The sequence below is a fragment of the Sciurus carolinensis genome, chromosome 16 (assembly GCF_902686445.1).
Source record: "Sciurus carolinensis chromosome 16, mSciCar1.2, whole genome shotgun sequence".
In the NCBI taxonomy this organism is placed as follows: domain Eukaryota; kingdom Metazoa; phylum Chordata; class Mammalia; order Rodentia; family Sciuridae; genus Sciurus; species Sciurus carolinensis.
This window is the reverse complement of record NC_062228.1, coordinates 41,847,236-41,871,781: the sequence shown is the minus strand read 5'-3', so window position 1 is coordinate 41,871,781 and position 24,546 is coordinate 41,847,236. Positions and strand designations below refer to the sequence as shown.

Sequence of the window (24,546 nt, the reverse complement as noted above, 5' to 3'; positions counted from 1 at the left end):
CCGAGGGATTGAAGTCAGGGGTGCTCTACCCCTGAACGACATCCGCAGCCCTTTTTATTTTTTATTTTGAGACAGGACCTCACTAAGTTGTTGAGTTGACCTTAAACCTGCGATCCTCATGCCTCAGCCTCCCAGTCACTGGTCACAAGCATGTCCCACTGCACCCAGCCAGATATTCACAGATACACGGAAGCACAGACCCAAAGACACCCTGAACACACATGCACACATTTGCGATTTTAAAATATGAGATCAAACTACTCATACCCATCCACAAGCTGTCTTTCCCCCAACCTGTATTTCAGATTATAGACAATAATATAACAGACACCCAGATGCAACAAACCCTACGATTAGAAATACTTGTTTCCTATCGCTCTTTTAAAAACCAAACAAAAGGATACAGACCAGTTTAAACCCCTCTCTCCTTCCCCAGCTGAAGTTGTGTCACTTCTAGGCATATTTGTATACTTTTGGCAACATAGGAATGCATTCATAAACAAGGAGACAGCTGTGTGTGTTTCAAACTTGGACATAAATGGCATGGAAGTGTGTCTCTTCTGGAATCCTGTGTTTGTCACTTGCTTTTTGCACATCACCGGGCATGGTAGACACCCTCTCTTGTTGCTCCTTTGATCCACAGGGGACCTCTAGCTCCTGCCCTAAGCTCTCTCCCTCAGCCAACTCCCCTCCCCTATTCTTTCTCCCTTCCTGGTCCTCTCTGCCCTCTCCTCTCTGCCCCTCCTCCCAATCCTCTCTCTCTCTCTCCCCTCCTCCTCCCTTTCCTTCCTCCCCCACCTCTCCTCCCCTCTTTCCTCCCTCTTCCCCCTCCTTCCCTTCCTCCCTCTTCCCCCTCCTTCCCCTCTTCCCTCCCCTCCTCCTGACGTCCTCCCTCCTCTCTTCTGCTCTCCCAGCCTCCCTCCCTCCCTCCTCCTCCACCTCTAGGCCATGCAAGCCTCTGGCTGAAAAACTGGAAGGTCACCGAAGGAAGTACAAAAAGAAAACGCATCTTGATACATTTCAAAATACTATCTCCCTGCAAATTTTTACGGTTCTGATTTTATGTTCAAGAGTCCTTCTTATCCTTTTAGAATTAACTTTTGCATCTAGAAGGTCTGGAACTGAAAAAAATGAATGTATTTTTCAAAATGGCTAGCCAGGCTTCCAGATGAATCAACTAGTAAAAATTTTGCATGAGGATTTTGACTGGAATTGGGGAAAATCGAGAGCCTCTTATTTTTGCTTTGTTACAGAAGGAATACTTATTTATACAAATAAGTTGTAAAAAATTAAAACATTGATTCTTTTAGTAATTAGAACTAATTACAAATGAATCCCCCCACACTCTGGCAAGCTCATTTTCTTCTTCCTAGGGAACCTCAGTTTGGTACATGTGAGCGGTTAAATTATTGATTCCAATTTTTTCCTGCCCTATAGTACCTAGAGACATCTTGACTCTCGCCACAACCTGCCTTTCGGGTGGACAGAAAGAACTTCGTATCCTGATGTTGGGCTTCACCAAAGGGAAGTTAGCAAATAATGGCTCCGGCAGACTTGATGTTTGTTCTAGCACCGAGTTTGCCTGTCTTCTGCTGCCATACGAAAACATGCCCCAGGCTGCAGCTGCAGGCCCCCTCAGGCTGAGCCTCAGAATGAGACCTGTGGGGTGGGACTAGGAGAGCCACCTGCAGGTGCAGGAGAAATAAATGCCTCTTGCTGAAACTGTGCTTCTGTATCACATAGAAATAGCCGAAAAATATAAACTGTATCGTGTGTGTGTGTGTGTGTGTGTGTGTGTGTGAATACACATACAAACACAAATGAGATTGGGATGTTATACATGTTATTCTATGATTTATGATTTTATGGAGAATTATATAGTGTATTATATGAAGTATGTGGTTACATATACACTATAACTATTATGTAATATTATGTGTGAATTTATTTCATATCTCCACCCAGTCCTAACATTTTTGGGGGGGTTCAGAGAGGATAAGTGGAGGTCCATGTATCATAGATCTAAATATTTAAAAGGTATAAATGACACTAACTCCATTAAATCCAATTCAATATTATCTCCCGCCCCACATTAACAAATATACCTTCCTAATGACCTGGAAGGCCCAGTTAACCTGGAATTTGTGGATTTCTTCCAGTGGTGTGCTGGAATGTGGTTACTGGGGAACAGTTGTCCCTGGTTCCCTCTGTCCCCACACCTGGTTCCATTCCCCATGTAGGGCCTGATGGGTTCTGTTATGCACTCCCAGCCCAGACACCTGGGCTCTGTCCTCGCAGCCCACAAACAGCCATCCTGGGCCACCATGGGGTGAATGTTATCCTAATGAAGGAAGAGGCTGGCCAAGGCCCTGGTAGAATGTTTTGGGAGGATTAGGCAGGAAATCGCAGCGTCCCAGGTCTCTGAACACATGCAGGCTGTCCTCTCACCCTCTAGACGGTCCTTTCTTACTCTTGCACCATCAACCTCTCCCTTTCAAGAGTCCTTTCTAGTGGCCCTTACACACCTTGAAGTTGCTTCCCATGAAAGAGCACAAACCAAACTCTAACCTTCCCTGGTATCCAGGCTCCTCCCTCCCTGTCTCCAGCCACACTCCCTTCCTGTCTCCTATCCACCTCCCAGACCCTCCCCAACCCATCTCAGTCTGTCTTACCTTTGTTCCCTGAACCCCAGGTCCCCCATCCCAACACTTCTTTCTCAGGTCATTAAAGATCTTTCTATCATTTGATTCAAAGGACATTTCTCAGCCCTCAAACGACTTAGCTTCTGGGCAGCATATGACTCAAACGGCCACTCCCTCCTCTTGGTGCTCTTTTCTCAGGGTGTTAGTGATTAGTGCAGCCCAAGAACTCCCCTTTCTCTTCCTTGGGGGCTCTGTGGTGACACTGTTTTCCCTACCTCCTTTGAAATTAGATGAGGCCCTGTAAATCACTTTGCCAGCAAAATGGGAGGCAGAAACTTTCCATTCCCAGGTTCCCTTCTCTTACAGGGCTATTAAGAAGCTAGTTCAAGATAGAGTCTCCATCAGTCTAGGTTCCAAAGAGATCCTGATGAGCGGAGCCTCTGCTGATCTAAACTGAATGTATAGAGTGAGGGAGAAAGAGACTTTCGTCATTTTAGGTGTGTAAGAATTTAGGGATTTATTTTCCTGCAGCACAACCTGGCCTATACTGACTGTTGCCCTTGGCATCCACAGAAGGCCTCACGGTTTCTTTGCCCCCCCAGCTCAGCCCACTGTTTTCATTCCCCTTTGCAGTCCCCCTCTAGCTGGTCACTCTCAGGCTCCTTTCCCTTCTCTCCCTTCCCCTCTCCCCTCTTCTCCTCCCTGCTTCTCTCCTTTCCTCTCCTCACACTCTTGCCTTCAGAAACTCATGCTCACCTCCTCCCACCTGCAGAGCCTATCACCCATTTGATGCTTACTCTGGAATATCTGATGCTCCCCAAACTCAACAGGTCCCAGCTGAGAACCTTGATCCTACCTGCTTCCCCACCTGGCCTCCTCCTAATGTCCCCATCACACCCACTGCTCAGTTGTGCCTGCTGGAAGCTGGGAGTTGCCCAGAAACCTCTTTCTTCCTTCCCACGTCTCCATTTCCATCACCAAGGTCTGGCAAGTTATTCCTCCAACACACCCACGATTCTCCATTGTCACTTACATGCTGGTCCAACTGTTGTTGTCCCTCATGTGGATATGGGCAGTAACTCTCTTTCTGGTCTTGCTGCCCTGCAGTCTCACCCTCACAATCTGCTTTCTCCATAATAACCAGAGGGATCTTTTCAAAAGATTATGGAGCTGCTTGCTGTTAAAACCTTGCAAAGACTTCTCGTTTTCATGATAAAAATAACATTATCCTAAATGGGATGTGTGCACTGGCCGACCTACCTCTCTGGTCTGCTGCCTCTCCTCCCGCACACTCTCTTACAGACTAAGGTCCCTGAAGGGTTAGAAAGCTGTGCTTTTTGCATCAGTGTGAAAGGAGGGCAAGAACGGAGTGGGCAGAAAGAGTTGAGGTCTTGTGCAGTATCAGCAGAAGCCAAGTTTGCAGAGTTACCCCTGCCTTAGGGTGAGTCAGGGGGTCTCTATGTCCCCATGTTGATTATTGAATGTGTCATTGGAGATGGGGTTTGACCTTGGGCAAGGCATCTCTCTTCACATGGGGCCTTTCTGAAGGAAGATGTTGGCTAAGACTTTTTGCAGTCAATACTCCCCAAAGCTGGGACTTGCCTGGGGCATCATGGAGTACAGCACAGCTCACCCTTTGCACGAGTAGTATCCACTTCAGAACCAGTTATCTTGGGAAGCTGAGGCAGGAGGATTGAAGTTTGAGGCCAGCCTTGGCAAACTGATGAGGGCCTAAGCAACTTAGTGAGACACTGTCTCAAAATTAAAAAAATAAAAATAAAAGGGTTATGGATGTAGCTCAGTGGTAAAAGCACTCTTGGGTTTAACTCTCAAAACAAAAACAAACAACCCCCCCCCCAAACAACAAAACAAAACAAAACAAAACCAGTTATTTCTTGGTAACTATGGAAGATGGGTACCAGGACCCTCTGTGGATACAAAATACACAGATGCTCAGGTTCCTCATATAAAAGGTCATAGTATTTGCATATAACATATGCACATCCTCCAGAATACTTTAAATCATCTCTGGATTACATATAATATCTGATGCAATGCAAATATTATATATAATACCTTATATAATCTAATAAGTCATCTCTAGATTATTTGTAATACCTAATACAATAGAATTGCCCTACTGGATTGTTTAGGGAAAGATGACAAGAAAGGAAATTTGTACATTTTCAGTATAGACATACATTTCTTTCTCATTTTTTTTGATACTGGAAATTTAACTCAGGGGTGCTTTTTAACCCAGCCCTTTTTATTTTTTATTTTGAGACAGGGTCTTGCTAAATTACTTAGGGCCTTGCTCAGTTGCTGAGGCTGGCCTTGAACTTGCAATCCTACCACCTCAGCCTCCTGAGCTGCTGTAATTACAGGCATGTGCCACCATGCCTGACTTCTTTTTCAGTATTTTTGATCCACAGTTCTTTGGACCCATGGATACAAACGTGACAGAGTGCAGAGGGTTGCCTATACTTTCAGGGAATAGCTCCCCCAGCATTCTGGTCTCCCTTTCCCTGGGGGAACTTGGAAGAGGAAGGTTAAGGGGATTACTACTACCCCCACCGCTACTGTTGGCCTGGAGGCTGCAACTCATACTTCTTCTTTCTCCTTTCATATGCATTCTGGATCCCCACCCCACTCTTGGCTAACAGCTGTCCTGCTCTCAGTGGCTTACCTGGTACAGTAACCAAGTACTCATCCCCAAAAGGCCTGAGATCCTGGTCAACATGACCTTCTTAGGCCAGAGTCACTGCACTTATCTGTTTACTGTCAAAAATGGGTGAGGGTGTACCAAGAAACACCTGAGTGTGCATTAACCAGGCACCAAATGGATTTCTTCTTGCCTTCCTGTGTAACAAAGTGCTACCTTACCTGCTGATGAGGATCCATTCCTCCTGCTAAGAGGGTGACTCTTCCTACTTTCTGATCCTTTGGCAAGAGGAGCAGGAAGTGCCCAAGCAGCAAGCAAATTTAAAGCTCAGTGGGACCCTCGCAGTGTGCCTAGATAGAGCACACCTCACAAGGGATCCAGGAACTCTAAGTCCTTGGAGCTCAGAGTTGTGCACAAGGGAAGTATGGATTCACAGGTAGGCAGGAGTGATGGTGAGCAGGACACTCTTACTTCTATTCCTTAGTTCCCAGACCCCACTCGTCTGTGACATAGTGTATTAGTTTCCTATTGCTGCTGTAACAAACTGCACCAACTTGGTGAGTGAATACAAAGTTCAGGAGCTCATAAGTCTTACTGGACTAAAATTAAGGTGCAGGTAGGCTGCATTCCTTCTGAGAATCTATTTCCTTGCCTTTTCCAGCTTTTACAGGTTGGCCCTTTCCTTGGCTGCTGTCTTCCATTTTCAAAGTCAGCCGCATCTGGTAAATGTTTCTCACATGGAATCACTGTGACCAGGACTCTTCTGCCTCCCTCTTGTGGTTAGGACCCTTGTGACCACATTGGGTCCACTTAGGTAATTCTTGATAATCTTCCCAAATCCTAAATTTCATCACATCCTGCCAAGAGGGTCCCTTTTGCCATGTAAAGTAACTTATTCACAGGTTCTAGGAAATAGGATGTGGGCAACTTTGAGGAAGAGGGTGATTATTCCATACATGGATAGAGCCATGTCCAACCTATTGTCCATTTAAGATGTACCTTTTGCTCTGGAAAATGGCACCCTCTTTGTAAAATATCACCTCCGAGTCGATACTTTATGTTTTAAACAGGCTCTTCCATTCCTTTGTCAGACTGGCAGATTCAGGAGGATACAGAACACGAGATGACCAATGTGACTTATGGCTGTATGCCCACGCTCACTCCTCCTTTGCTGTAAAATGAGTCCACTCATCTGATACAATGTTATGCAGGATCCTGTGCCGCTGGAGCAAAAGCTCTATAAAACCCTTGGCCAGCAGTCTGGCTCAGGACCTGAGGGCAAGGAAGGCAATCCCATACCTAGAATGTGTGTTTATTCCTGACGAAATTCTCCTTCCAGAATGAAAGAAATTGCTCTGTTTCAATGTGTCCCCCAAAGTTCATGTGTCGGAAACCTAATCCCCAATGGGACAGTGTTGAGATGTGGGGCCTCTAAGAGTTAATTAGGTCTAGGGCATGGTGGCCCCAAGTTCAAGGCCAGCCTCAGCAACTTCGCAAGACCCTATTTCAAAAAATACAAATAAAAAAGGACTGGGGATATTGCTCAGTGGTTAAGCACTCCTGGGTTCAATCCCCAGCATTTAAAAAAAAAAAAAAAAAGAGTTAATTAGTCAGGAAGATTCTACCTTCATGAGTGGATTAATGTCCCCCAGTTCCTATACTCCCCCTTGCCCTCTCTTGCACTTCTACTTTCTGCCTTCTGCCTTAGGACGACACAATAAGGCTTTCACAAAACATGAAGGCCATATCTTGGACTTCTAGATTCCAAAACCTTAAGAAGTAAATATCTATTCTTTATAAGTCTATGAGACTTTTTCCAGCCTCAGGTAATGCATCACATCACACAAAGTAGACCATGACAGAAAACCAGTACCCAGAAATGGGACTGTTGCTGTAATAAATACCTGAAAATGTGGAAGTGTCTTGGGAACTGGATATTGGGTTGAGACCAGAAGAATGTGGAGAAGTAGGCTAGGAATAATCTAGATTGCCATGAACAGTTTTAAGGGCAAGTGTGGTGAGAGAATCAGAAGGAGAGAAGAAATGTAGGAATCACCCGAATCTTCTTAGATATTACTTGATTGGTTGTGACCAGTACCAAGGCCATTCTGATGAGGTCTCAGGAGACGATGAGATACAAGGTATTGGAAACTGGTGGAAAGGACTTCCTTGTGAAACAACAGCAGCAAACTTAGTGGGATTGTATCTGTGTCCTAAGACTTTGTGGAAGGACAATACACTAGATTATCTGGCCAAAGAAATAAACAGCAAGGTATTCAAGCTTTTGGTGGCTTATAGGAAATGAGAGAGAAATTATTTAAAGATGAATTCATAAATTACAGGGGAATCAAAATGGAAAGAGTTGGAAAACTTTCAGCCTTTCCATGGAGAAAATAAAAAAGCAGGTTAGGGAGACTCTACTAAGGATGTGGCCAAGGGGCCCTTTGCCAAAGAGATTATTCTGAACAGAAGGCAGCCAGGACCATGGGAGGATGCCCCTGAAGGGCATTTGTTTTAGGCAAGCCAGGACCTTGAAGGTGAGGATTCCAAAGAGGTGTCCATGGGACCTCAGCAACCACTGGCCTGTGCCACCTTGGGACTCTGATTCCAGTGTCCTCAGACACCCCAGCTGTGGCTCATGTGAGTCCGGGTCTGGAGGACACAAGCTCTGGACCCAGTCCCGAGCTGGCGGGCCAACCAGCTCTGGATTTTCCTCTTACCCTAGACAGTCATTTCCCCATCTTGTGACTTTCAAGTTGAGTGGAGGAAGAGGCCTTGGGGCAACAATGTCAGGCACGGGAGTCCAGGTTCCAGGCTCCTATGCCACTTCTGTCTTATGATGGATGCTGCTGTGCTCACTTGACCATCAGATATGGTGGGTCTGATGGGACTCAGATCATGGGGGAGGAGATTATGGCTTCGTTTCCCTTGGGGTCCTCTGATTAGACTAGTACCAGGCCCAGAGCATGCCAGGAGCTACTTTTCAAAAGTTTTATACTTTTTCCACATGGAATAGCCTTGTCACAGAACTTTAAAAGTCTGTGTTGTAAAATCTCCCTTTGGGGCTTGCCCTAAGCACTCTGGGATATATTTGCCAATACTGGTATCTCTAATAGCATAGAGTCCTCTGGGTCCTATGGTCCAGGACCTCTGGCATTCTGGTCCTACTCTGGACTGACCCAAAGCTGGCAGCTTCTTCTGTCTCCTGGTATGTGGTTCACATTATTCCTGCATGTGGATGATACCTTCAGAACCCCAAGAGACCTACAATCATTGCGCTCCCCTCTTTGAGTTGGGAGGTGGCGCCTGCCATTATTTGTTCTTTATTTTAGATGTCTTGGCATATCCCAAACCAATGGAGCTCTTAAATTTTTTGCTGATGTACCAGGCCCTGAAACTTCACCTGGCTTATCTCTCACCCTCTGGAGTGTGCATGGGTCTTGGCAAAGCCTCCAGTGTACTTGCTGATCCTTGCTTATCCCTTCTGATTGGCATATGTCATTGATACGATGAATTTGCAGGATGCAGCCAATGCCAATGCCAAGTTTTGGCAACTATAATTGGATAGAGGGCTGGAAAGCTAACCTATTCCTGGGCAAAGACTATAAATGTATACTACCATCTTTTCCAATAGAATATAAACTGTACCCTGATAAGGATGACCAAGGATAAGGATGATCGTGCGCTTTGATCGTAATTTGTGCAGGCAAGGGTACCACATTTGGCACAGCAGCTGTACTTTTGACCACTTAGCTGTTTGCAGTAATTCACCATCATTCTCCAGGTTCTGACTGGATTTTACAGCGGCCAAGCTGGTCAATTCAATGAGATACAATGAAGACCCTACCCTTGTATCCTTTATGCCTTAAAGGGTAGGACCGATATCTGCCATCCCCCAATAATGCAATAATGTTTTTTATTTACTATCTTGACATGGGTCAAAGGGTAATTTCAGAGCCTTCTCCTTTGCCTACTCTACTACAAATCTCTCACCTTGTGGTCCAGGGAGTCAATGTGGGTGTCATGACAACTACTAATACATCAACTCCAATTTCACACAAGGGAAATGACCGCTGAGGGAGCCCATGACTCTGGAAGGCAGACCTGGGACAGCATGGCATTTAATTCTTGGCCCCTTCTCTAATGGACAGCCTCCATGATACATCAGGTCTCAAGGAGCTGTGTCAGCTCAGTCCCTGTCCACAGTCCTAGATCCATTTGGATGTTCCCTTTCCCCAGAATCCTTTTGGAGAAGGGGAGGGGTAGAGGCCTGAGCACTACACACACTCCCTTTGGTGTTACAGGGTCGTCCTGGGGCCTGACCTCTCCTTCCATCACTGAGTTCCTGGTCTGAATGCTCACTCAAGTCCCGAAACGAGGCAAGGAATCATGACTTTTTTAAAAAAACCGGGATGATTACTATTCTTGATTTCTTTGGATGGTACAGATTGGGGAGTATAGTAGTTGGCTACCCATCCATTTAGCCTCCTGGGAATACCTTGTTTTATTAACCATCACAACAACTTTCTGCAGGGTAGGCTACCCTGGCTGCTGTGATCACCTTGCCAATCACTACAACAATTATACCCACCTCCCTCCTGATAGTTATATGTCACCTCTGGACTTCTGTTGTTTTGGGGTCCTCTCGCTCTCACTGCTATCGGTGCTCCAAGTCCCATAACAGCCTCTCCCAGCAGGGTCCAGGCAGGGGGTCCAGGCCCCCGGCTCATACATCTCACACTGCTCATGGTATAGGTTCCAGTCTCACAGAGGTGAGCTACCTGACCCCGTGGTGATGCTGGTGTTCTTGTGAGCATCTTCCCTGTTGCCCCAGGCTCTCTAGGGGAAGAGCTCTATTCTATTTATTCCCTGGCCTTGCACAGCACCTGGGGCGTGCCCACTTTGTGGCGTTTTTAAATCCCCTTTCCACCATTGAACACTAGTTCTGGCATGTGTCTACCTCACTTCTGGCCCATGGCCGTTACTTCTTCCATGTCTTTAGGGACCACCTTGGTAGTGTTTTTGTACCACTTCTCATGACCCTTGCCAGAGAGTAAATCCTATGTCTCAGGAAAGTGTTTTCATATTGATAAACTCTCCAACATATTCCAACGTTATGTGTCCCATCTCCCATGGACTGAACACCTTCAGAATCCAGTCCCCATGGGCTCTCCTGGCTCCTTCCATATAGGGACTATAGGTGCTGTGGCTCCTTTGGGTTATAGTTCCTTCCTCCCTTATTAAACCCAGCATTTTCCCAGCCCAGTTAGGTTGAGACTTGACCCCTAATTATTGTCCTGCTAGCCAGAGGAGATGTGGGGGCAGATCCTGAAAGGGGTGTATAGGGTCTTAAACGACAGAGATCTCTGCATCTCTGGGAAGAATCAACATTAACCCTTAATAGAAAAGAATGGGCCACATCTGCAGACTCAGAAGACTCAAGGCAACTGGAAGATTTATTTGGGGGCTTATTCCTCCTCCCCAATGTCAGAATGCCATTCTTTCCCAAACCTTGCATGACCTTGGCAGAGCGGATCTACTTAGGTTGAGAGTTTTTTTAGAACTCAGCTGTTCTGAGGTCTCCAGCTGTCTCTGTCCTCCAACTGCAGGAGATGAGAGCTTCCTTCTATGCTACTGAGGAGGCCCTCTGGCTTTCACGTTTAGCTCTAATTACTCTCAGTCTTTCGTTATCATTTTTTTCAAAGTGTTAGTCCAGCTTAGTGAGAACCACCAAACGCCACTGATTCTGCTTTCTCTTGGTATTTCCCCCATGCCTGATACTTGTCCCACGATTGCACTTTCTTCCAGGGGTAAACCATGCCAATCCAATGGTGAAAGTTTTGACAATTGCATTGCCACCTTATGACAGGGGCTGTCTGTGTTCCACCTACCACTGTTGCCAGGCAGTGGTGATCAAGCTCCAAAATCCCCAGGATCCGTTTTCTCAGGCTGTTGTGGGTCGTGTTTCCTGGGAGAAGAACTTGACAGATATCAGCATGCAGGAGGTTATTAGGAAGGGTTCTCAGGTTTCACATCTGTGCGATGGTGGGGAGGCAAGCAGGGCTGGGCAAAGGAAGACATTGGGCTGAATGCCGTATTAGTTTTCTATTGCTGCTGTAACAAATGAGCATGTGTGTGGTTTAAAACAGCAATTTTCTTCCTTCATAGTTCTGGAATCCCAGAGTATGAAATGGGATCAGCAAGGTTGTCTTACTTCCTGGTACACTAAAGAAAGACCCATTTTCTAAAATTTTCCAGTTTCTAGAGTCTTCCTGTCCTCCTTGGATCCTTCCATTGCTCTCATTTCTGCCTCCATTGTCCCATTTCCTTTGACTCTGACCCTCCTGTCTTCCTTTTATAGGACCTGCAATTCCATGCTGCCCACCTCAATAATCCAGGATGATCTCCTCATCCCAAGGACTTTAATCACATCTGAGAAACCCCTTTTGCCATATAGGACAACCTATTCAAAGTTTCTGAGGATTGAGATGTAGACATCTTTTTTGGGGGGGTTGTTATTCTGTCTACCACAGAGGCAATTCCTACAAAGGCTTCAGCTGAGCTCCCGGGAGTTTGAAGCTGGGATGACCCTTCAGAATTATTGGGGTGAGAAAACTGAAACATTACACTTGTATATCAGTGAATCATGGGGTGTGGGTGTGATCTTGGGAAAGCAGCTGCTTTTAGCCCAGGAAATCCCTAAGAGGGCCAACAACTGGGGTCCACCTGCCAGTAGCACCCCAGTGGCTAGGGGGAGAAGTCCTTCATTCCCAGAGGAGTCTGGGTCGCACCTCAGTGTCACACCCACGACCCCTGTTTTATAAAGCTAGCTTTTTTGTTGCTGTGATCAAAATACCTGACAAGAACAACTTAGGGGAGGACAAGTTTATTTGGGGTTCATGGGTTCCGAGGTCTCAGTTCATAGACGGATGACTCCATTGCTCCGTGCCCAAGGTAAGGCAGCGTGCCATGGGGGAAGGAGCCAGCAGAGGAAAGCTGCTCAGTTCCTGGCGGGGTCAGGAAGCAGAGGGGGTGGGAGGGGGCTACAGGGAAGGTGAATCCTTCCAGGGACAACCCCAGTGACTCGCCTCCTCTCAGGTCATGCTCCATCTGCCTACAGTTACCACACTGATCAGATTACTGCTCTCATAATCCAATCGTTTTGCTTCTGAATATTCCTACATTACAGGATATTTGAGGGGCACTTCATATCCAAAAATAAGAGCTCCTGTTTGCTCACCTGACTTTCACCCCAGGGCATTTGCATGTTCTTCCCTTCCTCGCCCACTTGGCCTTCTGATCTTGGCTCCATCGTCACTGCCTACAGGAAGACTTCCCTGACTCCTCTGCAAAGGTCATCTCCATCACAGCCTTTGCGAAGGGCATGATGCTGCACTTGTGGGTATTGCTATTTGTGCTTATTAGAAGGCAGACCCGCCCCCCAGTGGACTGAGTTCTGCAAAGGCAGGGATGCGGCTTGCTCCTGCTCAGTATGGTGAGCTCGACACTGGGCACCATGGGTCTTACAGAGTAGATGCCCAGAATGCATTTGTTGAACCAAAGAACAAAACAGACTCCTGCTTTCTTTATAAGTGGCTATTTCATATTTAGTAGCCTGCGTGGAGCATCCATTTTCCTACTGTTGGGAAGACTTTGATAGTTCCCATAATGCTACAAGGAGCAGCACTGAATAGCTCTGTCCACCTGCATGCAGTTTCTAGGACATATTTGGAGAGATGGAACTTCTGGGTGCAGTTGTCTCTCTGGGACTAGGACTAGGAATGGAGAAGGGGCTGGTTCCTCTGCAGGCAGCAGGAACCACACCATGTGCCCTGCATTTCTGCCATGGACACAGAAAGAGCCGAGGACATGGATCCACAATAGGATAGAGAAGCAGGAAAAGGCCCACTGAGGGGGCAGAGTGACCTCTGTAGAGAGGGCCCTCCTCAGGTTCCTGCCATCCCGCTGAGTATGCCCCATCTTACAACCTCACACAAAGGCCCTCTTCACCTGAAGTTGATGCCATCAAGTTTCTAATACTTGCTGCCACAAGGCTCCAGCTATAGCCGTTCCATGTCTTACCATCACTGTCTCAAGACATGGCTTTCACATTCTCTTCTCGGGAATTTATTGGGATGTGCGTGTGTAGGCATGTGTGTGAGATCTGTGACAAACATTTTGATTTTATTTCAGAGACCTCTGAAAAGGTTACATATTCTCTGTGGGCTGCAAAGTGTTATTTATGCTAAACAGACACACACATCAGCTTGAGCCACTTGTTAGCCTTGGCCATGGGACCAGTGGGTCTCGGTGTCCAACTCTGTTTAGTTCACAAAAGGGGCAGGGGCGTCAGACCAGTGTTCCTACAGGGACAGCGGAAGCTCCAGTGACCATCAGGGTGGCAGAGGGCCATACCTCACTGTGATTCTGGGTCCTGGCATGACCACATGTGGCCACTCTAAATGTCAAATAGATGTATGTGGCTGCCCTCTGTTATGGACCGAATGTTTGTGTCCCCCCACCAATGTTGTCCTTTGTTGAAATCCTAACCCTCGGGAAGTTGGCCTTGAGGAGGGAGTAGGTCATGAGCATACAGCTCTCATTAATGGGATGAATCTTCTTTTAAAAGAGGGCCAAGGGAACTCTCTCCTTGCACCACATGAGGACACAGCAGGAAGATGGCCTTTCATGAACCAGGAAATAGGTCTTTACCAGACACCAGGTCTGCTGGCCCCTTGATTTTGGGACTCCAGAACTTAGAGATATAAGTTGTTGTTTAAGCCACCCAGTCTATGGCATCTTTGTTATAGCAGCTTGCATGGACTATGTTGGCCTCCCAGTTTCACTTTTGATCCTTTTGGATGTGGACACTTGAAGTGTGACTCCCCTTCTCCAAGCCCTCCAATGGTTCCCCATTGTTCTCCACACAAAATCCCCTCTCCTTATTGCGGCCTACACAGTCACACTTGACCTAGGGTCAGCCGCCACCCCCGCTCCTGTCCTGCACATGCACTGCAGCATTAGCTCAGGGTTCCCGCCATATTCCTGCTCACTCCCAGGCCATCACTGCAGGGTGGTCCTGATTCCTGTCCTGAGCCCCATGCTGTGATGTCACACGTTCTGTCAGCCTTTGGGTATCCAGATGGGGCCTAGAAGGACTAATCACTGCACTCCCCAGGCCAGGGACCCCAACCCCACCTGGAGCGCTGGCCTCTGGTCACCAACCAGCACCCAGGTTCAGTCCTTGTTGACTCCCTTAGGCTGGCAGCTCTGGCTGCAATTCCATGGAGAGTCAGCCTCTGAAAAATGATGGTGAGCCCTTGTCCCTGTGTCATTAATTCTCCTGTGACCGAGGCTTTTCCCCCAGGGTGGGCACAGGGCCAGGGTGACTGATTGCACCTGTTCGGCCTCTTGAGGACTTTGGCCAGTGGGAGGTGTCGACGGCATTTCCCAAGTGAAATGCCGCGTGGAGATTAATGACCCTGGAGCTGTGGCTCTGGGTGCAGGAGGCCTGCGGGGCCTGGGTCCCCCACTGCCCTGCTCCGCCCAGCCCCTCCGAGGAGCTGGGCTGCACTAGGGTCCTTCCTCAGCCTTCACTTGGGTTCCCAGGATCTCCCAGAAATGGTTGTCTCAGCTTCATGCCTGAAACCTCAAACACAAATAATTTTCAATTTGCCTGGGAGTTTCAATCGCACAATCCAATGTTAAATAATAGATTAGATGCCTCGGGGAGAGAAACAGGATTTAAGAAGAAGAAATAAATAAAAGGAAAAGTAAAATTCAGCACATGGATTTGGAGAACAGGAATGCAGCTTCCCCTCCTGGCCCGGATTTGCTGGCCTTATCCCTTCCTACCGGGACGGGACGACAGGTCTCTGGGGCTGTGGGGATAGCCATTCACACCCCTGGGTCTCCCCAGGAGCAGGCTCCAGGCATCAGCAGCCTGGGTCCAAATCCAGTTAGTGTGGCCCTATTAATTCACTCTGTCCCCCGCACCCCTGCTCTGGGTTCTGTACCCCAAGGAGCAGCCTGACTCGTAGCCCTGGCAACCGCCACCTGCCCAGGCAGACAGACTGGCCCAGGCACTTGGGCAGAATTACAGAAAGTCACAAGCAACAGGCAGACAAGGAGCGACAGGCTGGCACAGGTGAGCGGGCAGGCAGCCGGCTGCCTCTGATGGAGCCGGCTGCAGACATGAGTGTGGGCGAGGGCGGCTCCCGACCCCAGCGAGGAATGAGGCAGATGTCTGTGGGATGAGGCCTGCCTACCATCCCGGAACCAAGGTCATCTCCATCCAGTGACCTTTCCCCCTGCCCAGCCTGGCCACCCCCTACACCTCCAGCCAGTCTGCCCTGCCATCCTGGAAATGGCATCAACTCCGCTGTCGCCCCCTCCACAGACGCCCTGGCCTTGTCTCTGCCTGCCCTCATCCCCCTCCTTGTTAGGACTCTTTCTCTCGGGCTACCGTTCTCTGTCCTCTGCCCTCCTCTGTCACACGTGCCTAGAAGGGCCAGCCCCGGCCTTTGTCATGTTGCACGTGAGCAGCAGGATGGCACATTAGGGTCCCTGGACATTTATCATCATCAACCTTAATGGGCACTCAACGCGCCTGGAGATGGCCTGTCCCCCCTTCTTCCCCTGCTCCCGTGATTGTGGAATTTATAATCCACTACCTCAGAACTTTCTACCCTGTGGGAGCACCAAAGAGGAAGCATACTAATGAATAAGGCTGTGGACACCAGGGCAAGCATCTGGGCTTTGAATCCTGGAACATCGTCTTAAGAGCTGTGTGGCCTTGAGCAAGTCGTTTTGCCTCTCTGTGTCTCCATTTCCTTATCTGTAAAAAATGGGGAGAATGTCATTGGACTATACCTATCTAACAGAGCTGTGGCGAGGATGACATACGATGACACATATGAAACACTCAGAGCAATAAGTAAGAGCCACAGTTATTTCTTATTGCTTCAGGAGCCCAGGTGGGAGAGGACAGAGGCTTATGTTCAGACAACAGCACTGGAGAGGAAGAAAGAGCACGGATTCAGGGCACCCTTGGGCAGGGTGAGAGGGAGGATGCAGGTATGGTGGGCTGAGATGGGGAGGTAGGAGAGCAGAGGCTGGAGGTGGGAAAGTGTGTGGCCCAGGTGGGACACGGGAGAGGCAGACACGGGCGTGTTTTGCTGGGAAGGAGAGGACAGAAATGGAGCAAGCGCTGGAGGGGTTGTGGAACTTTCGTTTTCTAAGATGGGGTGATTCCAGGGAAAGCCTGAGATGTGCCAGGAGAGGAGGGGCAAGCCTGGGTGACATCTTTAAAGTAGAGACAAAGGGACTGGGGTCCTGTGGGTGAGTGTGTGAGTGTGTGTATGTGTGTGTGTGTGTGTGTGTGAGAGAGAGAGAGAGAGCTCTGATAGGTACCAGGAGGAGAACAGGACTCAGGGCAAAGTGCACATACACTTGAGAAGACAGTGAACTTTCTGGGCCTTCCTGTTTATTCAATCCACTAAGAGGTGGTGTGTGTTTCTGTGCATGTCCATGTGTGTTTGTGTGTCTATGTGCATCTGTGTCTGCATGTGTGTGTGAGGATGTGAATGTGTGTGCAGTTACTGTGTATGTGCTGGTATCTGTGCCTGCGTGTGTGTGTCTGCATGTATGTGTGCTCATGTGTGTGTGTCCTCACTGAGGTCCAAGAAGGTCCCACATCCCTCTCCTGGAGAGTAGAGCACATACCCTTGCAGGTGATTGATGCCCCTACCCTAGGCCCATGTGATCCGTGAAGGGAATTGGGGGCTTTGGGGAACTTGGTATTAGGACAGTTGGGTCCCTGGAACTGGTGGATTGAAGAGTAACCTCCAGGGTCTGCCCAGAGACAATGGAGAGGCCGGGCCCAGTCACCCCATGGTAGGGAGGCTGGGGATGCCAGGTCCTTCAGGCCTGGGGAATGCTCCATCCCCAATAGCTGTGCATGATTGGAGCACTGCTGCCACCTCGTGGCTCAGTTAGGGATAGCAAGGTAGCTGCTCAGTTGCAAGTACTTAGCACCACCTGGTGGTCAAGGATGGTCTCTGGGGCAGTGGAGACCGCACAGGTGTTGAAGAGGTCCGGATGGGGGTGCTCAGTGAGAAGGCTGGGGGAGGAGGTGTCCTGCCTCGAACTCCTGAGGCTGCAGTGCAACTCCAGCCAAGCCTCTTGGTACCTCAGCTTCACATCTGTAAGGTACCGTGACATGTGCTTGGCTAGGGCCACTGGATAGGTGAATTAGGAATGCACGTGAAGGCACAGCACACCACCCACTTGGCACGGTGGTGAGCTCCTGGTTCAGGTGGGCGCACCATGCAATGGAGCAGGACCACCTAAGCACCAGGATTGGTAATGACTATCTCTGACCTCTGACCTTTGCCCCTTGTCCTAGTCTTCAAGACTTTTAGCCTGCTCTATTCCTCACTTCCTCAGGTCAGCCCAAGGGCCTGGGAGTGACCTCAGCCCAACCCCCTGGCTTCTCTTCTTGGCTTCCACATCACAGCAGAGCCTCGTCTGCAAAACGTCCCTCTGGGCAGTGGGAGGAGCCCAGGAGCAGCGCTGGCCTCTCCACAGACCTGGGCCAGGAGCAGGAGCTGGCCCCTTCCAGCACAGCAGCCAGGGCTCACACTGTTCTGTCCCCACACCCCGGGGGGCTTCCCAGGGGCTCCTCCAGGGCACTGCTTAATCCCCACCCAGGATGCAGGTCCCAGAGATGGGGGCAGTATCTGAGCCCAGACCACTCACCTCCTTTCCTCCCTGGAAAGGAAAGGGCGGGAGATGAGGGGAAGGGACAGGAGGTGACCTCCAGCCCTCGGGGCCATGGGTTGTCCACAGGTTCACATCCCCCAGTGAGGCAGCTCATCTCTGAGGACAAAACTTGCACAGAGCCCAGCCTGAGAGTGGAGGAGGGTGCTGGAGGACTGTTCCTCGGTCCACTGTCTGCCTGACTCTGCCCAGGGCCCCTTGGGCAGGCCTGTAGGGGCCACCGGGCCACACGGGAGAGCACGGAGGCCTGCCTCAGAGGCCAGAGCTGCCTGACTCATACCTGTCCACCAGTCTGGGCCTTGTGTCGTATCTTCCCAGGAGACTCACGGCCCCTGGAGCTCTCAGGCCCCAGGAAGGACCTAGGCTTTGGATGTCTGTTTTCTTCACCTCTCAAAGAGCAGGGCTTATATCCAGGAGGTCCAGCCAGTCAAGGCCAAGGGCCTAGTGGGAATTTCATTGGGGGCTGCTCCAGAGAAGCCCCAACTGGGGATTAACAGTTATTCTCCCAACTGGATGGGCCTATTCGACCTCTGGGAGCTGTCTGTGGCCCCTACTCAGGGACATGGTCAAATGGTCCCCTCCAGACTCTGCCCATGAAATGATGAGCAAATGGGTCAGGGCAGGGATGAGTGAAGCAGAAAGTCCCAGAGAGGGACTCAGACTGTCCAGTGCCACCCCAGACACATGAAGGCTCATACACATACATGCACACCCTTCCCCCAGACGCAAATATCCCCACACAGACAGACAGACACACACACTGGCTCCGGTGCTCATGACCCACCTACTCCCACAGCAGAGGCCCAGACACCACGGAAGACACACACACACACCTGAGTTCACCTTTCTAATCCCTATAAGGCTTGGGGTAGTGTTGGGATTGGAACTGGATCCAGCATCCCTTCAGTGAATTCCAGGTGGAACCTAAGGGTGGGACCTCTGGCCTCCAGCCAGAGGTCATGCTGGAGGCCATCGAGTGGTGATGATGGTCATATCTGGCTCCTGTGTCTGCTGTCGCTACCACTGGGAAAGAAAGTCCCTTTGATAGATGCATTGTGTGTGCCCATCCATCCGACTCAGGCCTGGGTGTCTCTGAGAGATGACATGGTGAGGATGTCTTATCCTGTCCCTAACACACACACACACACACACCACACACACACACAGTAGGGGTGGCCCAGGGCAATCTTGATTGTCTCTAAGCAGCAGCATGGGGTAAAGCTGCCTGCAGGCTGTCCCAGCTGGGCCTCCAGGTGTCCCCTTGCTGAGGAGATGACATGTGACACTCTGCCCCAGGCTTCACCAAATGCATCCATGCCCAGGGACACTTTTCCTGCATTGTGAGTTCAGTCTCACTTTGTGAGCCCCACAGCCCAGGGGCAGCTGTCTCTGGGTCACTGCCAGCAGGGGCCCTCCCTGCCTCCTCCCACAGCGGCCCTGGCCCTGACCAGGTGTGGGTCAGCCTTTCTGAGCCCCTTGGCCTCTGCCTTCTGCCTCCATGAGTCCTGAACCCCTCAAGCCCGAACCACATCTTCCTTCCTACCCTCTGCTCCACTTGCAGCTGGAACCAGAGAGGAGGCGCACCCCTGCTCCAGGCTCCTGGGTGGACGTGGACCTGAGGGGTCGGGAAGCAGCCTCAGCTCCTTGCTCGGCCTGGGCAAGGGTTCAGAGCCCACAGCAGAGGCAGAAGGGGAGATGCCAGTGTGAGCCTGGCTGGAATCCAGCTCCGCTTCCCCCATGGCATCCGTCCTCCTAGGATCTGCAGGATCTCTCCAGGCCAGTGGGAACAGATTGGGAGCAATCTCCTGGAAGGGACTGCGAAGACACCCACAGAAAGATTCGGAAGGGCAGGCAGAGGCTCCTGGCAGACACGGGCTGACAGACAGGGAGACCCCCACAGTCAGGCAGTGCATCCCCCGGGTTACCAAACACAGCGCAGTCACACCCACACCCTAAGCCCCAACAAACACTGCCTCCGAGACCTTTCCAGCATCGCCCTGACTTTTGATAATCTCAGAACCATTGCTGGTGTGAAATGCATCCTTCTGGAGTAGTTTCTTCTATAGTTTTCCCTCTCCTCCCCCAGAACTGCTTCAACCAGGCATGGGCAATCCCGGCAGCCCTAAGGTGGTCTTGTCAGGTAAATGGGGTCAAGTGTCATGGTCAGAGTCAGGGGTCTGCAGGTGAAAACTCTAGGCCAAAGCCCTGCCTAGCCCAGAGGTTCAGAAGGCTGGGGTGGCAACACTCCCCCACTGGAGAACCACACCCAGTGCCCCATGGACCCCAGTGGCAGCCCTAATCAGCAGCTTACAGAGAGCTTGCACTGCCCTAGCAGACCTCAGAGGGCCCACTGCAAGTCGCAATGACAAGAAAGGATCCCAGTGGGCCTCTGTGGGGACAGGCCTATCTCCTCCCATCTGGGATGCCTCTGCCCAAGGATCCCCTGTACCAGGGACTGCAGATGCTTGGCTCAGGCTGTCCTGAGGCAGAAAGAACTCCAGAAAGCAAGGGGAAAGTCCGTGTGTTCCCACACCACCACGCAGAGGAGACACAGCTGCTCTGAAAACCATGTGCTTTATTCTCCCCCCCTCCCCGGGTCATAGAAAAGCTGCAAACCATGTGGTTTGTGCAAGGCAATGGCGAAGGGACTGCAGGAAATCCCTCACCGCTGGGGCCCTCATCCTCCGGGCCTCAGACTTCCCTGGTCATGGTAGCTCTTGACTGAGCCCGTGGGGCATCTCCCTCAGTCAAGGAGTTAGGAAGTGGGTATGGGACAAGGGTCAGGGTCCCCATCCAAGGCCTGCAGCCTGTGTTTCCCACAGGCCTGCTGCATCCCCGAGACTCGGCTCCTGGGTTCTCAGCGCCCCGATGCTGTGAGTACATCTCAGGTCCCGGATGAGGAACCAAGGAGAGTGGGATGCCCCAGCGCCTGTGAGTGGGCGGGGCGGGGGCGGGGGCAGGGCCCGCCCCTGGCCGGCTGGCCCCGCCCCTCAGTACAGGTCTGCAAAGGGCTTGGAGTAGTTGAACATCAGGTAGTCCATGTAGTAGAAGTCGTAGGTGCGCTGCCGCTGCAGGGCCGAGAGCTGGGCAAAGTACTGGTGGGTGATCCTGGCTGTCGTCCGCGCCTCCTGCGAGTGCCGGTCTTTGAACCGCGGAAAAGTCAGGTTGCGTGGAGCGTGGATGAGTCTCAGGAAGAAGTTGGCATCGTCCTCCATGCTCTCGAACTTGCCCACAAAGTCATAGTCGATGAGGCAGGGGCTGCAGAGCCGGCTGACGTGGTCCCAGTGGATGTCCATGCCCACGGGTCGGTGCACGTCTAGCAGGTACTGGACGAACTCCGGGAACCGCACACCAGAGCCAGTCCGCAGGGCCTCTCGCGAGGCGTTGGCCCGGTATCGAGCCAGGATGGCCTTGCCAAAGACAGGATGATAGTAGCTGTTGGGGTGCTCGAACTTATCACGGAAAGCTGAGACCAGCCTCTCAAAGGGCTCACGGACAAAAAGCATCTTGGTGTAGGTGCTGAGGCGGTGCAGGATGCCCTGGCGGTCGAAGGTGTCCAGCCGCTTGAGGGCGCTCCCGTAGTGGACTGTGTTGTGCTGAATGTCCGCAGTGGATGAGGCCAACCCGGCCAGCACCATGAGCACCCGCTTCCAGTTGGAGCAACCTGCCTTAGGCACCTCGCAGTAGAGCACACGGTGGCGGTCCTCCACGAAGATGCGCGACACGTGGCGGGGCGTGATGGCCCTGCGGCTGCTGCTCGCCCTGTACTTTGCACACGCCTCCTGCATCACCCGCTTGCGCTCCTGCTGGCTCTGGTGCAGGCCAAGCCAGTGGCTGTCCAGGGCTTGGGTTCCCAGCCGAACAAAGGTCTCCGATGAGCTGTTGGCTGGGATGGCCACCGCAGCTGGCATTTTTTTGATAAGCAGACGGCGTCGGCGCTGCAGGAGTCGCAGTTGGGCTCCCGTCTTGGGGTGCGGTTGAGGCTGGTCAGGCACCCTCATGTGGAGGTCCCTTGGGGTTCGGCTGGACAAGTCTCGGATGACCCTTTCTGTGAATGTCTTCAAGTCACCATCCTGGGAACTGCCCAGCGGGTGGTCCTGGGACAAGAAGAGAAATAGTTACCAGGGTGGACCGGAAAGCTGAATACAAAGGGTCACCCAAACCATGCCTTCGTCACAGCAGCTGTTTCTGACCCTTTGTGATTCGAGATGAGGGAGAGGGAGACAGACTGATACTGTAGGTGTGACCCTCCGGTCTGAGTCCTGGTTGCACTAGCTGCCCATGATATGGCCAAAGGGTAGGATTTGAGGTGCAAGTGTCATGTCCACCACAAGATGGCGTAGTCCTCCCAGAAACCTCCACTTGACCACAGCGGGCAGGGAAAGCCTTCTGAAAGAGCCTGGCTCAGATTTACCGTGTCTATTAGCATGGTCCAAAGGAGCCATCTACCCGGACAGGGAAATTCATGAACCCAAAGCCCTGTGCTTTGTTCCCAAGGCTCCTGGAGAGAACTGGACACATTTTTCTTTCCAAGAATGGATTCTACATCAGCTCCAAACAATTGTTTTCCCTGCTTTCCCCAACTTTCTCCAGACTGTATACGCTGAGATTTGTCTGACTCTCAGAACTTACGTTGTGGGGCTGCTGTGGTCTGATGTTGAACTTTATTCCTAGAAAGCAAGCAGAGGAGAGGGCAGTATTAGCAGCAGAAGTAGTACATGGCTCCCAGGACCTGCTTACAGGCTCTTGCCTGTGGATGCCCAAGCTGGAGAGATCGTGGAGTAGACTCTGCGAAAAGGTAGTTCTGAGGGCAGTGTAGACTTCCTCCATCCTTTAACCACACAGGAAATAGGGGTGCAGCAAAGAATCGTCCCCGCTGATGCTCTCTTGTCTGCATCTCGCCTCCTGATGGGACCTAGAAGGTGTGGATGGGTAGCTGCCCATGTAAGCCCACAAACCTGCCCAGTGGAATTCAGGGCTCTCACAGACCACCTTTCACCTCACCCCACCCTGAAATTAAGTCACAGGAAAAGGACTGTTCAGAAAGTTCTATCCATCCTCTCTGTACACCCTGTTAGCCACATCCTGGTCCTAGTTGATGTGGATTCTCTGTAATTGGAATATAACACATCAGCACCACACCTGGCCCACACCCAGGATGGAACGCACTCCTTCTCCTCCTGCTCTGAGAAGTTCCCTGACCTTGGCATTCACTTTGTGATTTTGATCTTCTCAGCTGTGTCTGACACTCTGGTGGGAAGATACCATATCTGGCTCATCTTGTCTCCTCCTGCATGGAGCCCAGGCTTAGAGTGACTGCCTAGCAAACACTTGCTGGTGACTTGGGGAAGAGGGAGAGAGGTTTGCACATCACTGACCAAGTACCGGAATGTTCCCCCTGCTCTCCAGGAGACCCCTCACCTGGACTGAGCCAGAACAGTTCAGGTTGACAAACTCTGGTGTGGTGAACCTCTGGCCAGAGAGAGGATTCTGCTTCATGTCATGTTTGGTCCGTTTGGGGGGAAGGTATTGGGAGCTCAGGAGATTTCCCTTTCAGGAAGTCCATGCACCACTCTGGGTCACCTTTCTAATCCCTGCCTAACCAATGGGGTGTCAGGAGTTCTTTCCTGTTCCTGTGCCACGTGAGTGGACATCTGTGCCAAAAACCTCAGTCACAATCAGAAGTTGCCACCCCCTAAACAAGCAGAGAGGTGGAACTTCCAGAAAGTTCTGTGCCTGGCCACACCTGACCAAGTCCTGGCTGTTGCCTGGGGCAGGAAGGGGGTTGTTCTGATGGTCCAGCACTTCCCCAGCCATCTCTGTGTACTGGGCAGAGGTCCAATGGCTGGAGCCCAGTTGGCAAGAGGGCATTTAGGTCTTCCCTGACCTGCAGATTTCCCCACAGGGTACAGATTAGATCCACCCAGTGCTATAACCTTGACTTCATCAGTCTGAGGCTGTGCCCACATATCTTCATTTATTAGCAAGCAAGTGTGGGGCGGGGGCAAAGGTCACCTGTGGGTGGAAAAACCTAAAATTCCCTGAGCTTTCTGGAACCTTCATCAAGTCCCAAGAGAGATGGAAACCAAAGCAGAATTTGGGCATGTTCTCTGCCTTCTGCTGATCCCCTTTAGGCTGGGAACAAGGGTATGCCTTTCCCAGGGCAAAGACAGTGTTTGCCATCTTCCTGGCCATTCCCGTGTGTGTGTGTGTGTGTGTGTGTGTGTGTGTATCATGTGCATGTGAGTGTGCCCTATGTGGAACTGGTGTGAGTGGTGGGCGCCTGGCCTGAGGGGAGCCTTTTAGATTTAAGCCCCCCACCAGTGTCCCCCTCTCAGCCCCAGAGCCTGCTTCCCCCCTCCCCAGCCACCCCCATCTGCCTCATCCCATCTCTGCAGCTGTCTCCAGCTTGAGTGGCCAGAGCTTGTTTTTCCTCTGGCACGTGAGGGTTCTCTCCTGCAG

The 24,546-nt window shown here is 50.8% G+C and overlaps 1 protein-coding gene across 2 annotated transcripts in view; it reads right to left on the bottom strand.

Annotated features, from left to right (window-relative positions):
- Nucleotides 1-20,649: 20,649 nt before the first annotated feature.
- Chst8 (carbohydrate sulfotransferase 8) overlaps nucleotides 20,650-24,546 on the bottom strand; it is a 118,787-nt gene continuing 114,890 nt past the window's right edge. For both annotated transcript variants that reach the window (XM_047529307.1, XM_047529308.1), the window contains exons 3-4: nucleotides 22,717-22,754; nucleotides 20,650-22,181 (exon numbers count right to left, since the gene is read on the bottom strand). In XM_047529307.1, the coding sequence (XP_047385263.1) occupies nucleotides 21,075-22,181; nucleotides 22,717-22,754 (1,145 nt within the window). In that variant the 3' untranslated portion in view covers nucleotides 20,650-21,074. The remainder of the gene's footprint in view (nucleotides 22,182-22,716; nucleotides 22,755-24,546) is intronic.